The sequence below is a fragment of the Adiantum capillus-veneris genome, chromosome 27 (assembly GCF_014529385.1).
Source record: "Adiantum capillus-veneris isolate H3 chromosome 27, ASM1452938v2, whole genome shotgun sequence".
NCBI classification, from domain to species: domain Eukaryota; kingdom Viridiplantae; phylum Streptophyta; class Polypodiopsida; order Polypodiales; family Pteridaceae; genus Adiantum; species Adiantum capillus-veneris.
Window position 1 is genome coordinate 27,207,063 of NC_140957.1, and position 15,340 is coordinate 27,222,402.

Sequence of the window (15,340 nt, forward strand, 5' to 3'; positions counted from 1 at the left end):
TGGAAGAATCAGATGCAAGATGTGCTTGTCCAAAAGAAACAGAAATTGCCTATTATTTATGCGACACGGACTGAAGATATGAATTTGACTCAGTTTCAGTGGGAGGAGCTTGATGAGCTATGCAGATCTACTATTAGATTGCACCTTACTGAGTCAGTGCACTTTTCAGTGCTAAAATGTGAATCTCCCTATGCTTTATGACAAAAGTTATACAACACTTATAAGAAGGATACAACAAGTAATAAGGTTTTCATGATGCAAAAACTGTTTAACCTTCGCATGAAAGAGTCAGCCAGTATTGCTAGTCATATTAATAACTTTGATTCTCTATTTGCCCAAATTCGTGCACAACGGATCAATATTAATACGAGATGAAAACAATCTTCTTACTTTGTTCGTTACCACTCATGAGATATCTTTTGCACAGATGTCAGTAACTCTGCTCCTAATGGTACGCTAGAGTACATTGATATCACTAGTTCTCTTTTGTCAAAGGAAATACGCCACAAGGCTATGGATAGCTCACATCATGGCGAAGCTCATTATGTGCGAAAGGATGAAAAACAACATAAAGATCGTTCTTGGAATCATGAATCCAAAAAAGAGGACAATAGAGATACTTCAAAAGGTTGATCAAAGTCTCTTCGTCGTCGCAATGTTCAATGTCATTATTGTGATAAATTTGATCACATAAAGAAAGATTGTTATGCTTAGAAGCGTGAAGTAAAGCAACATTCAATGCTAACAAGTTACAATTTTGCCTCTGAATTTGTTGTTGCATCCTTATAAACCAAAAGATTTTAGGCAGCTAATAGAATTTATCCCTACATGTTAGACAAAGAGGAATTCATTCTGCATTTAAATTGCTAACCTTGCTCTAGTTTGAAGCCGAGAAAAAATCTGGTATCTTTTTTTTCCTGCTGGTAGAGCAAGGGATACTAGACACATAGGGCCTCTGTGGCTGTCTCCTTGTCACTTGGCCCCCATGCTGACCTGTAACCCTGCAAGACAACGCAAGCATACCTACACCCTAGCGAGAGAGAGCGAGAGAGAGAGAGAGATCGGCCTCTTTACCAAGAGAAAAGGACAGACCCTTCCTTTTAACAATCCAACACCTCCCTGTCGCTAGCATACAAGCTTCCAAAGATCGAGATAACCAGAAGCAATAAGAGACATTAGCCGCCCACCACCTTGCCGTCCTACACCCTCTTCTTCCTGATCTTTATTGGGTCTTTTTTTAGACTGAACAGACATGCTTTAATCTTCATCATAATACCGCTCTGATATACATTTTCTTGTGGCATAATCTTCTACAAGAAGAGGCTCAAAGCCTTGGATGCCTCCAAACTCCAAACGCTTGCACATACCATGAATTCTAAGTAGAGAACAAAAAACCTTGGCAACTACAAGCTTTGGTGCGGAAGAGGGTCTCCCCTACTTGAATTATTCGCTTGTCAGGCTGCAAGCGGGCAAGTTGAACATCTAGGGACTTTGGTGCCCTTACCACCTGATCCACACAAGTAGGACTACTTTCTGACAAAGGCCACTAGAGTTGCAGCTCCCATATGCCAAAGCTCAATCCATCATCATTGTCCTCATCCCCATAGCAGGCTTGAAAGAACCTCTCTGTCTACTTGAGGCAAGGATTGTCATAAAAACAGGACATACATGGTGTTTCCACAATGCTCCATGCAACGCAGCCAACAACTTCCTCTAGATATCAGGGAAAGCACCCTTCTCGAAGTAGAAGAAATCGCCCTACAGCAAACCCAGAATTCAACTTCAATGTGGTTGTGACACCTTTTTTTTTAACTCCCTCTTTGATGGTCGAAAAATTCATAGTGGCGGTCACCGAAGAGTTCCCCAAGAGTGATGGCTTCAAATTGAGCATAACATAGTGGCGGTCACCGAAGAGTTCCCCGAGAAGCGATGGCTTCAAATTGAGCATAACATAGAATCGGCAGGGTCGTGATCACCAATATTTGCGATGTAAACTGGGCATGGCCAATCCTTATCTGAATATAGGAGTGGGGGGAGCACATTAATAGATCCTGTGAGGCAGTTAAAGACAATCACTTTAAATCTGTCATACAATTATCCTCATACACCAAGAGACACCTGCACTTGCCATTGGCAGTTGAAAGTCTCAGCGGTTGAAAGAGCATGGAACTCCACGGCAATTCGAGCCGCCAAGGCATGATAGCAATTTCTTATTGCAAAGAGGCAGCAAAGGAAAGGTGTCCTTCTCATGACTGCTGGACACTCTGATGAAACTGGGCATGGCCAATCCTTATCTGGATGTAGGGGTGAGGGGAGCACCTTAATAGATCATGTGAGGCAGTTAAAGACAACCACTTTAAAGCTGTCATACAATTGAAAACAATAATCATTCTCATACACGAGTGCACAAGAGGCCACCTGCACTGGCCATTGTCAGTTGAAAGTCCCCACGATCGAAAGAGCATGGAACTCGGTGGCAATTCGAGCCGCCAAGGCATGACAGCAATTTCTTATCCCATAGATGCAACAAAGGAAAGGTGCCCTTCTCATGGCTGCTGGACACTCTGAAGTGCATCACAAACCAATATCCCCCCCTCCTTGACATAATCCTCGGGGAACTCGAACTTATGTAAGGGGCTGCCCCAATACAGAAAGCATTCCAAGACTTGCAAACAGAAAATAGCTTGCAAAGCTGCCGTACAGAGAGCTGGCAAATGTGTTCCAGAATGAGATGGAAGGGCAAGTGACTCTGTTCATCATCGTTGTTCCTGCCCGACACCAATCCTACCTACTTCCAGGATGCAGCCTTACTGCATGCCTTCAAGTAGGAAAAACAAAAACTCATGGGCATCCTGTTGCTGCCCTGGAACAAATGACCTCGATACCTCTAGGAGATGGTTCAGGATTTTAACAAGATTTGAATGCTTACATGCTATTTGTTATCACAAAAATGACTCGCACACATCAAGAACAATACAAAGGATACAATCAAGTTTCCATGCCAAAAGGCAGGAGACACCTTTCTCCCAGAAGCCACCAATACAACCTTGACATGATTTTCTATTGCACACATTGTACAGAACTCCTCCACTTTACCTGCAACAACAAGCAGCCAAAATCAGCCCAAGCATGTATTAACCCAAATCCTAGACCAGCTTTTAGACACACTTTCCTAATGCATTATCATTAGCTGTTTGCTGCTCATAAGTTGATGTGTGCACCCCATCACCAAAGTCTTTATTTGCCAGAAGCATGTCTTATGTCACTCCTAGCACATCAATACATTAAACTCAATCTTAATTGCACATGCCTTTATACAAAAGCTACAATAACTTCTATACGACAAGCTGAGGAGCACAAGTTTTCTCCCATTGTCTGCTAGTTTAGAAAAAGTAACTACAGCTCTCACATGCAAGAGCCCTCCCTCCTTTCATTTCAAAATTATAGAGATTTAATGTATCATTATTGGTTCAAAAGCATCAGTGATTTTTGCAGTCCAGTTACTGAATATAAAGCATTGATGAAGACAACTTACGTAATAAAATCATGCAATATGATTCAAATGAAGAGAGACTCACATGAAAGTTTGTGTTGAGAATCTAAAATTCTGTTGGAAAATGGAACCGTATAAGTTAAGCTGAAGAACAGAATTCATGTATTGCCCAGATTTGCTAGACCTGAACACTACAAAATACAAGCCCACGATACCAATTAGCAATCTAGAAAAGTCATGAAACTGGAGTTAGAATTTGATTGCAAACAATGCAAGAAACATTTGCCAAAAAGAAGCCTCTGAACCAGTTTGATAAACTCAGAGATGAAGAACGTTTTTTCCAATAGTGCAGTAGAAACAAACAATTCCAATCAGCCAGAGTCGTTGAAAGTTGTATCCATAATAAGCATTATACAATTACTTTGAACAAGAAATGGAACGTCTTACCTCAAACCAGACCAATGAATTTGAACTCAAACAAATGCACGACGTGCAATTGTCTGTAAACTGTAACAATACAAAATTTGAGAAGTCTATGTATAGAATAAGGATAAAGAGAAAAACCTTGGCATCAATCTCTACCTCCTGTGATTCTTCAATTTCACAGTTAGGGTCATATAAATCACCCCAACCATCTCCTGCAGATTCAGAGGCTTCTGCCCAGAAACTTCACCCCACCCATCATCGAAAATCTCAGAGGTCCTACCCCAATACTCAGCATTCTCAGAGGCTTTACCCGATTCATACTCACAGGACTCAGTAGAAAAATCACCACCACAATCTCCTGATAAATCTGTATTAGCAGCTGATTGAAGGGATGTCAGCATTACCCTAAGTTCCCCTACCACTTACGGGTTGACACCTGCATGATGATGACTCCCCCCATCCTCCTTGCATATGCAATCGGCCATCCATATGAAAACCATTTGCTTCCTGCCCCCGACCTCATGTTCTATTGCCATCCTCAAAGCTCCAATTAGAACACTCTGTGTGCGAATCCCTGCAAAAGATTGTAAAAGAAGCACATCTTCAAATGACAATGGATCTCCTCTATACACGACAAAGCCTTTCGCAGAAATTTAAAAAGTTGTTGATGCCAGCTTACACGATCGACTTTGACTGAATCGTAACGCTTCAACCACAGTCAAATCAAAGGAAAGACGCGGACCTTGCTCGAGCTTGAAAACACTGCGTTTCTCTGTGTTTGCTCTTTGAAGAATGAAGAAGACGATTCTGGTGAGAGAAATATGAAAAGCCTAGCCTCTTTGGTGGATAGGCACAGGGATGCCAAACGATAGAAGCTGCAGAAGTAGGAGAGGCAAAGAGATTAGGGGTGGTGCACGTAAAGAGTCGCCTCTCTTCCTTTCCCCCTCAACACTGTCTGTTGTGTTTTTTTCTGATCGAGGGGAAAGGGCGGGAATTAGGCATAGGCTACTTCAAGCCATGCATGCTTCACAATGTACTCTCTTGGTGGAGGTTAATGTTGGAACATAGTTGTGTGTGTGTGTGTGTGTGTGTGTGTTTGTGTGTGTGCGCACGCGTGCGCATGTGAAAGAGCTTTGGATGATCGTTGTCTTATGATTGATCGTGGCTCCAATACAAACTATGCAATCCCTCTACATTGTGAAGATGCTTGCAAAATGGAGCCCATCATGTTCAAATTTGAAAATTTCTACAGTTCTGCAATTGTGTATGACTCTTTGTAAGTGCATGTGTGTGATAAAGATGTTCTATCTATTCTATACTCTAAGTAATCATTAGAGTTGCCAAAAGAGGTTGATTACAACTCGAAAAAGTACAGAACCTTGAAAAAGGACCGTTGAGAAGGAGCCAAATTGCTTAATCAAACCCAAGGTTACATCTACCAAGTATAAACAAAAAAATTGCTAGTACAAGCATACTCTCGGCATTCACTCATAGGAAATCAAGGCCACATCAGAGGCAAAAATCTTCCCATAAGGTTAGTAAAAATTGTATGCTAACAACCAACAAGCATCATCGTCTCTAATACCCATCATCTTTGAACTAAGTACTATTTTTTCTTAGCAATAGATGACACTATCTTGATTATCATTATATAACAATAAATCAAGGCATAGCTTAGTGAAATATAAAGTACAAGTAATATAGAAAAAAACCAGAACAAGCAGCAAAGAGATAGTGTTTTTAGGTAAACCTCAGTAAGACAACAGTCCTCCAACCATGTAACCCCATCCAAGATTTTTTTTTAATCAAACCACTCAGCCATAGCTCAGAAACACGACTCACGATGCCTATTTGCATGGGCAGGTAGGGGAGACCATTAATATTCAGAGGATTAGTATAAACACGAGTCCCAACTCGAAGTCATAATCCCAACTACTCAAAAACTATAGTAGATCAAATTTCTTCAACATCATAACCTATGAAGACCAAAATCGGCTCCCATTACACCGTACCAATTTATAAGAAATCTATGTTTTAGAGTTTACTCCTTGATGGTTATATACCCAACACGAGGCAGGTTAAGAAGTAGCCGTCACCAAAGTATATACCAAGTGTTGCTTCATAGGAAGGTTGGTGCTTGTTATTTCTTGAGAAGGTGTGGTGCTATTGTTAGCAAGGTGAAGTGGGCCACATTTAGCACAAGAATTTGCCATGGTCCACTTTTACGTGCTTGGTTGTGGACGTTGCAAATATACCTTGTGGTAACTCCATCACAAATTGTCGTAAGCCCGATCTACTATATCGGCTATGCGAAGGCATGTAGACACACATCAATTGTGTTTACCACAAGGGAAATTGGGCTGACGATGGCTAGCATCTATAACATGAGCTTATCTGCATTGTAGAGGAGGGTGTTGGTCTCTAGATGATTGGGTGCAAAGCCATTAATATAGGAGTGGGAAAGCTTGTGGATGAGTTGTAGGCATGAAAGATGAGAGCAACACATGGTGAAAAAATGTGTGTATGATGTTTTGGGGGGGAGGAGGGAGAGAGAGAGAGAGAGAGAGAGAGAGAGAGATATGTAGCCAAAGATTTACACCAAATGCAATTTTCTTAATAGATCATCAGTGGTGTAAACCATACAAAAGGAAGGGATAGGGTTTAAATAGCAAAGCTGAGGAATGAGTTTCCATTCCCAAAAAGGGTACACAATTTAAGAGAGATAGAGACTCTTTTGGGAGGAAGAATTTTATGCGATCTAGGGGTTGGTGGTGTCTTAAAGAGAGGATTTTGACACAATCAAGGATGTACCCTTCAATAAAGATGGAGGAAAAACATGTGTAAAGGGGAACTGAAGAAAGAAAAGATAGGAGTACTCCAACACAAGGAGAGCCTCTAGGACTTTTATTACAAAAAATAGATAAAGGAGAAAGGGTGTCCATGGAAGTGTGGCAATAGCTCATCCAAGAGAAGTCGAGGAGGATGCCTGGTTACCACTGTCTAAAAGGTGTTGAAAAAAGAAAGGTTGTCCATGGAAAGCAATTTGCTTAGGTTGGGTGAGTTCAAATTACCGGTTTGGGAAGATGTGAAAGTTTGAGATTAATGAATATCCATTTGAAGAGGTTTTTATTGATGGGACATGCTAAGTTGAACTGGCGTCTCTGGGGTGAAAAGGGTACTTTGGTGTTAGATTTCTTTTTAAGAAGCAATGATCTAGAATTGTAAGAAATATAAAGAAAACATGCCATCAAGAGAGGGGAGGGATGTCCTTTTTCTCTTAGTCTAGAGAAGAACAAGTTGCTAATAAAGATGAACCTTGAAAGTGAACTCTCTAATGATGTATCTTATAAGCTCAAAAAGGATAAGGCAATTCTTTGATGCGTGGGGTGCCAAGATTGCCCCCCCCCCTACGATAGATATAAACAATAAGTGGGGTTTACCCCTATTATATATGCTTATGGTACCCCTATTAAAAACCCCTCTTCCTTACACTCTCGTGTTACCATATGGAGCCACATAGTGACTAAGGAACCACTTCTGTTGATAACTAGATGTACCCTCAATGTATCTTAGTTTGACTTTTCAAACTATGTGCCCGATCAGTCTACATTCTGGCTACTCATCCAATTCTGACCCATCCAAAGCTATTGTAAATCAACCCTTGACTTGCTCCAAATCAAACCTTATCTATGACCCGCTTGATGCAAATTTTGATGTGTGGCCTGATAAAAAACTTTCCCAAAATTCATCCAAGTTCTAGTGCACACCAATGACCAATCGATAGAAGTGATCAACCCGGGTCAGTTCCCCCCTTCCCCCCCTTCCACATTAATATGATACCCCCTCCCTTATTTTTAAGCTTGGGAGATAAATTATTGGGGCTTGCCCCTAACTTATACGCTTATGTAACTTGTAAAAAAACCCCCCTCCCCTGCACTTACGTGGTGCGGTAAGTTTTTCATGGTGAATCCCCCGGGGCAGCAACCTGAAGGGTTTGTGCTCAAGGGCAAGGAACATTTGGTATGTAAGCTTCTGAAAAGTCTCTATGGCTTGAAGCAATCATCCAGACAATGGTATCAAAAGTTTGATGCATTTATGTGTTCCCTAGGCTATAAGCACAGTAATGAGAATCCATGTCTTTACATGAAAATACAACCAAATGGACAGCTTATTATGCTTATCCTTTATGTAGATGACATGTTTATTGTTGGTCATTCTAAGAAGGACATTGCTGGCTTGAAAACCAAGGTGAAAAGTCAATTCGACATGAAAGATTTGGGTGAATCCAATCACATTTTGGGTATGCTCATTACTTGTGATCGTAAGAAGAGGTTGTTGTACCTTTCTCAAAAAGAGTATGTGCACAAGGTTCTTGATCGTTTCAACATGCAGAAGGGGAAGGCCTTGAGTACTCCATTGCCTACATATTTGAAACTTAGCGAGAACAATTGTCCCAAATCTGCTGAAGAAAAAGCTACGATGGCTAAAATTCCTTATGCTTCAGCTTGTGGTAGTCTCATGTATTCCATGGTGGCTACAAGACCTGATATTGCACATGCAGTGGGAGTTGTTAGCAGATTTATGTATAACCCTGGTAAAAAGCATTGGGATGTTGTCAAGTCGATTCTCAGATACTTGAGTGGCACTACAGATAGACAATTATGCTATGGTCGTGGAGAGTCATCCATTCAGGGATTTGTAGACAGTGACTTTGCAGGCTGTGTTGATAGTCGTAAATCAACAATAGGTTGAATTTACACATTTGCTGGTTCTGCTATTTCTTGGAGATCTGTTCTTCAAGATTGTACATCCATTTCTACCACAGAGGCAGAGTATGTTGCATTGAGTGAAGCATGCAAAGAAGCTATTTGGTTTGCTCGCCTAGTGAAAGATCTTGGATTGGAGCAGTGTACACCAGTTCTTCATTGTGACAGTCAAAGTGCTATTGCCTTGGCTAACAATCCAGTGTTTCATTCCAGAACGAAACACATTGATGTGCGCTATCACTTTAGTCTTGAATGCCTGGCAAACAAGAGCCTTGATTTAGTGAAGATTCCTACATCAGAGAACACAGCGGATGCACTCACTAAGAGTCTCTCTAGCCATCAGTTTCAACACTGTCGTAAGTTGATGGGCATTGGGTGAAGAGAGGTGCTCTTCCATTTTTATAGTCTCCCACATTGGCCATCAAGTGGGAGAATGTTAGGTTTAATGGCCATGTGGCCGACCGCCCATCACTAACTGTCGCTAACCCTAAGTGTACAGCTATACACTTGTGTGAGCCACTAACACTAAGTACAATGTGTATTGTGCCTTAGTGCATAAGATAAGAGAAGAAAGAAAGGGGGCATACAGTACGTTGGCTCTCCCCCTTCAACCTGTGTGTGGCTATGGTGGTGTGTGTGTGAGTGTGTGCGTGCGTATTCTTCTTCCGTTGTGCTCCCAGCTCCTCCCCATCACACCGAAGGAACGAGAAAGAAGTGAGTCTTCTGCCACCTCGGCGGAGATGGCTCCACGAAGTCGGCGGGCTAAACGCTCTCCATCACCTCCAAAACGGAGAAGACCACGGCATACTTCTCCACACCATACTTCAAAGAGGGATGACAAAAAGCAAGAGAAGAAAAAGGCAAGAAAGAGGACACCCTCTTCTCCATCTTCTTCATCCTCTTCCTCTTATGAAAGTGATGGTGAAGACAAACAAGATCAAGGAAAGAAAAAGGCAATAAAGAGGTCACCCTCTTCTCCATCTTCCTCAAATTCTTCATCTTCTGAAGAAAGTGATGGTGCAACCTTTGAACCATCAAAAAGAAGAGGCCATAGGAAATACTATTCCGCGTGGAAGAGGTCGTCCAAGCTCAAGAAATTCAAAGAGGGAGGGAAGAGCATCTCTTTCCTTACCTATGATGGCACTTTTGGTGCTACGGACAAAGTCTTGGCCTTTATCCAACAATTTGATGCAACGTTCGGAGATGAGGGCTTTACGGAGTCCTCTAAGCTACACCATGTAGCTATGCACTTTCAAAAGTCCGCCAGACAATGGTGGTCTAGCCTACGGGCCAACGGTGAAGCTCCACGAACATGGAAAGCTTTAAGAGCTTCCATTATGAAGCAGCTTTTGGCCACCGATGCCAAAGACAAAGTACTCACCGAATGGCGAAGCTTGAAGCTCTCTCCCTATGAATCCATCCACAAATATGTAGACAAGTTTTGGAACCTACAACTCAAAGCCATTGTCTTCAAAAAGTTGAAATTTGGAGAGCAAAAGCAGCAATTTTGTGCGGGCTTAACCGAAGAAATGGCGGAGTATGTCAACTCCCAAAGGCCACGCACCATATCGGCGATAATACATCATACTATGGTGGCCTCTCGAATCAATTTCCAAACAGGGTCTAAGAGGAATTCTAAGCCCCCTGAAAACAAGGGTTCCAATGAGCCTAAGGGGAAGGAAAATGTTCAAAAGTCTCCTAAGGGCAACTCCAACAAAGCTAAAGATAAGGGAGCTTATAAAGGCAAAAATAAACTCTCTCCTGAAGAGCTTGAGCGTTATCGCAAGGATAACCGGTGTTTCAAGTGCGGCGAAAAAGGGCATGCATACCGCGCTTGTCCCCAAAAAAACAACCGCCATGATCCTCCTAGAGCTACCTTGGTCGAAATCCAAGAGGAGGAAACTCACCACAAAGGATCTCCTCTATGCCATGCTTGGGGAAAGGTAAGAGAACATGATGCTTTTATTCTCTTTGACCCCGACTCTACTCATAATTTAATATCTAATAGAGTTGGCCACCAAACTAGGCATACAAACCTACGAGATGGGAGATGTCCCACCCGCAGAATGTGCTTTCAAGGGGCAAGAAGCTTCAATCACTCCCTTAATCGGAAAATTGAGGCTCCATGTCCAAAGCTATGTGGACAAAGAGGACTTCTTTATCTCTCCTCTCAAGCATGAGGATGTAATCCTAGGGGCACCATGGTTTGATCGCATGGCTGCCAAAGTTAAATTCCCTGAAAGGAGAATCTACTTTAAGTTCAGGGAAAAAGATATGTATATAGATGCTAAGGAAATGAATAACACTATAACCATTGTACATACACAAGCTTTCAACAGTTCAATAAAGAGCTCTATTTCCGTGTACATGTTTTTTGTTAAAGATTCTCAAAATGAATCTAATGTTTTAGCAAAAGAAAATATACACAATCAAAAGGAATTAGAGTTATCCAATTTTTTCAAGGGGTTTCAAGATGTCTTTATTGACGACATCCCTTGTGAGCTACCTCCTAAACGAGGCAATGATGACCATGCAATTGAACTTTTTCCAGGAAGCTCATCGCCTAACAAACCTCCTTATAGAGTTTCTCAAGCTCAACAAGAGGAGATTATGCGGCAAGTGCATGAGTTAGTTGAGAAGGGCATGGTTAGGCCTAGCTCATCTCCATTTTGTTCTCCTGTGCTACTAGTGCAAAAGAAAGACGGCACATATCGTATGTCTGTTGACTATAGAGCACTAAGTAGGATCACTATCAAAAATAGGTTTCCTGTTCCACGGGTAGAAGACCTAGTTGATAAGCTACAAGGCTCCACCTACTTCAGTAGGATTGACCTAAAAAGTGGCTATCATCAAATAAGGATAGTTGATCAAGACATTGTAAAGACCGCATTTCGCACTACGTTTGGTCTTTATGAATACATTGTCATGCCTTTTGGCTTGACCAATGCACCAGCCACATTCAACCACTTGATGGAGAAGCTATTCAGGCCTCACCGAACGTTTACTGGAGTGTTCTTTGATGATATCATCATCTACACACAAGCGACATCTCCAGGTAATATTTCAAGTTCTAAGAGAGAATAAACTTTATGTTAATCAAAAGAAAAGTGAATTTTTCTTACAAGAGATTCAGTAAAGTTAGGTCACATTATCTCTCAAGATGGCATCCAAATGGATCCATCAAAGTTAGAGGTAATAAAAGGATGGCCTAAACCAAGGAATCTTCATGAGTTAAGAAGCTTTATAGGTATGTGTGCATACTATAGATGCTTCATAGAAAAGTTCTCACTAATAGCAGGACCATTACATGACCTAACAAAGAAAAACGTTAGGTACACATGGTCTGCCAAGGAGAACAATGCTTTCAAAAAGCTTAAAGAAAAGCTTATCTCTCAACTTGTGCTTACACTACCGGATCTCTCAAAGACATTTGAGGTCCAATGTGATGCTTGTGGTGATAGCCTTGGAGCTGTTTTGCTTCAAGAAGGGCACGCCATAGGCTATGAAAGTCAAAGGCTCAACCCTGTTGAACAAGCTCTAGACATTTATGAAAAGGAACTCCTTGTAGTTCTACATGCCTTAGACTCATGGAAGCACTATTTATTGGGGACTCTTTTCATTCTGCGCGAATGGATCACTAAAGTCTTAAGTACTTCATGACGCAAACCAAGCTCTCCGACAAAGAAATGAGGTGGGAAAATTTTCTTTCACAATTTCATTTTCATATTGCTCACATTGCTGGCAAGTATAATCAAGTAGCCGATGCACTGTCAGGACGACTGAGAGTAAATGCGGTTTCCATAACAACTCACAATGATCTATCTTCTATGATAGATGAGTATGCTATTGATCCCGATTTTACAGATGTGATTTCAGCCCTTGCACTAGGGAAAGAAAGAGGAACCTTTTAACTTACAAGATGGTTATCTTCTCTATGGCAATAGACTATGCGTTACTACCTCACTACGTGAGAAAGTAATGTATGAATCTCATGATCCTCCTTATGCAGGACATAGAGGGATTCAGTCTACCCTAAAGAGCATTGAAACATATTTCTATTGGCCTACCATGAAAGCAAACATACAAGAGTATGTTTCTAAATGTGTAGTATGCCAAAAGACGAAGTTTGATAGAGGGAAGCAACTTGGATTGCTTCAACCTTTGCCAATCCCTAATTCACCATGGGAGAGCATATCCATGGATTTTATATTTGGATTGCCTAAGTCTATCCATGGGAATACGGGAATATGGATGATAGTAGACAGGTTCGATAAACAAGCTCATTTTATACCTGTCAAAAAGACTATCAAAGCCCATCAAATGGCAACCCTCTTCATTTCACAAATCTTCAAGTACCATGGCTTGCCAATGTCCATAGTGCCAGATAGAGATCCTAGAATAACCAGTAATTTCTAGAAGGGTCTCTTTGAGAATTTAGGAACAAGGCTAAACTTCTCTTTGGCCTATCACCCACAAACGGATGGCCAAAGTGAAATAGCTAACCTAACAATTGTCAATCTATTAAAATCCTATGTAACGGAAGTAGATCAAAGATCCCAATGGGAGAAGTACTTACCCTTAGTGGAGTATGCCTACAATAACACTGTACATACTTCCACGAGACAAGCACCTCTTGAGGTAATTGAGGGAAGATCAAAAAGTCCCTTGCTACTTAAGGTACACGGCAAGATCTTTGTTGCAGATGAGTATAGCCGAGACCTACAAGAATCTTTCCAAAAGATTAAGGATGCTATCTCTATCTCACAACAAAGGCAAAAAGCTGTTGTTGACAAGCACAAAAGAGCCCAAGCCTTTAAAGAAAATGATTGGGTCTTACTCAAATTTCCCAAGGCTCGATCAAGGCACACGACGGGCAAGAATCTTACAGGACACCAAAAGTACTATGCTAAGTTAGCAAAAAGGTACTATGGTCCCTTCCAGATTCTTAGGCCAATCAATGAGATGGCCTATCAACTCAAGTTGCCCAACCATTGGCTCAGACACAATGCTTTCCATGTGAGCCTACTAAAGCCTTACAAAGGAGAGCCACCTCAAGAACCAACTATTGAAGACCCACCGAAGATCGAGGACCAAGAAGAGGTGCTGCATACCGAGTCCATTCTCCGACATGAAGACAAGCTACTAAGAGGTGGTAAGACTATCCGACGATATTTTATTAAGTTTAAGAATTATCCTTTTGAAGATGCTAGATGGATGCAAAGCATACAATTAAAGGATAACCTAAACCTTTTCAATGCTTCCCAAGAGTAAGCAAACGTACAAATGTTAAAAATGCACAAAATTTTTGTCTTATAAGACTCTCTTTTTCTTTATTGTGCACAAAAATGAAGTAGTATGCATGCTTAGATCAAGTTTGCGGAGATGACGTCTCCCGAACACTAAGTAGAGCTTGTCACTCTACTATGGAAGATGATAGGACTAATGTGCAGACATGCTTGCGGCAGCCTCAGGCTCCCAAGCGCCAAATAAACTAGTCATCCATTGTGGAATGATGTTGTAGGGTAACATAGGGCTCCTCTACCCAATAGGAAAAAGGACTAATGAATATGCTTTATCTTATCTACCCCATAGTCGAGGACGACTATGATTTCAAGAGAAAGGTAATGTCATAATAATCAATATCTAATTCTCCTAAATGATTTCTCATGTTAAACTGATCATTTAATATGGAGAAGTGCCAGGGGAGAAAAAGCTAGAATATTGGTTAAGCTATCAGACCGCCACAGTAGGGATCCAAAGGAGGGAAAATGGGGATCCAAAGGGGCGGGGGGGGGGGGGGGGGGGGGGGGGGGGGCAAAAGAGCAATGTGAAACAATGGGCTTAAAAGATGCTAAGGTTTAGCCCATTAAGACTTCCAAAATGCTAAGGTTCCAAAATTCAAAGGTTGTGTCCAAAGGCCAAACACTAGAGAAATTGGATGCTTAGTGTGTGTCACAAAAAGTCTTTGTCAATCCCTACATAGGAGGGGGCGAGCCTTGCAAGTAGGGGATGAGACAAACACACACACACACACACACACACACACACACACACACACACACACAAGCTCCCTTTACACAAAGGGAATGAGGGACATATGTTAGCTACCTAGCCCAAATGCCCACAAGGTGTACCCAATTCCTATTGGATGGCCTTGGAGGTGGACCAATGAGAATTAGGCTAGAGTAAATCTAGTTTAATTAATTTAAAAACACTTAATAAAAGAACCAGTAAGAATTAAGCTCTCTAGAAGACTATTGGACAGTCTCCCAAGGGGATCAATGAGCATTCAGCAGCCCAATGGCTTGCATGATTCCTATTGGCCAGGAGGCAAAGGGGTCCAATGAGAGTTTAGTTGAATTGAATAATTACCTAAAGCTCTCACAAAAGGGGAAAGGGGAACACATGTCAAAAGGCTATCACTTATGCTACTTAATTACCATTGGCTAAGCCTAGGGAGGTCCAATAGGATGCTAGCAAGAGCAAATAGCAAGAGGGGTCGACCAAGAGAGAGAGGGGGCTGATTTTTGCAAGGCGTTATCACACACACACTCACACAATCTCATGTGTGAAGTAAAGAAGACTCTCTCTCCTTCTCAAGCTTTAATGGAAAGCTTATCACCTACTCCAAGCTTATGAGAAGGAAGGCCTACAC

The 15,340-nt window shown here is 41.6% G+C and overlaps 1 protein-coding gene across 1 annotated transcript; it reads right to left on the reverse strand.

The window, feature by feature from the left end:
- Window positions 1-634: 634 nt before the first annotated feature.
- LOC147421683 (uncharacterized) lies at window positions 635-6,132 on the reverse strand. Its single transcript, XM_086502961.1, has 12 exons — window positions 6,028-6,132; window positions 4,599-4,749; window positions 4,438-4,493; window positions 4,346-4,355; window positions 4,200-4,277; window positions 4,058-4,131; window positions 3,678-3,684; window positions 3,579-3,599; window positions 2,987-3,096; window positions 2,793-2,887; window positions 2,399-2,552; window positions 635-2,319 (listed from the first exon to the last, which is right to left on the reverse strand). The coding sequence occupies exons 1-12, from the start codon at window positions 6,130-6,132 to the stop codon at window positions 2,101-2,103; spliced, it is 1,080 nt and encodes a 359-aa protein (XP_086359087.1). The 3' UTR covers window positions 635-2,100.
- Window positions 6,133-15,340: the final 9,208 nt, after the last annotated feature.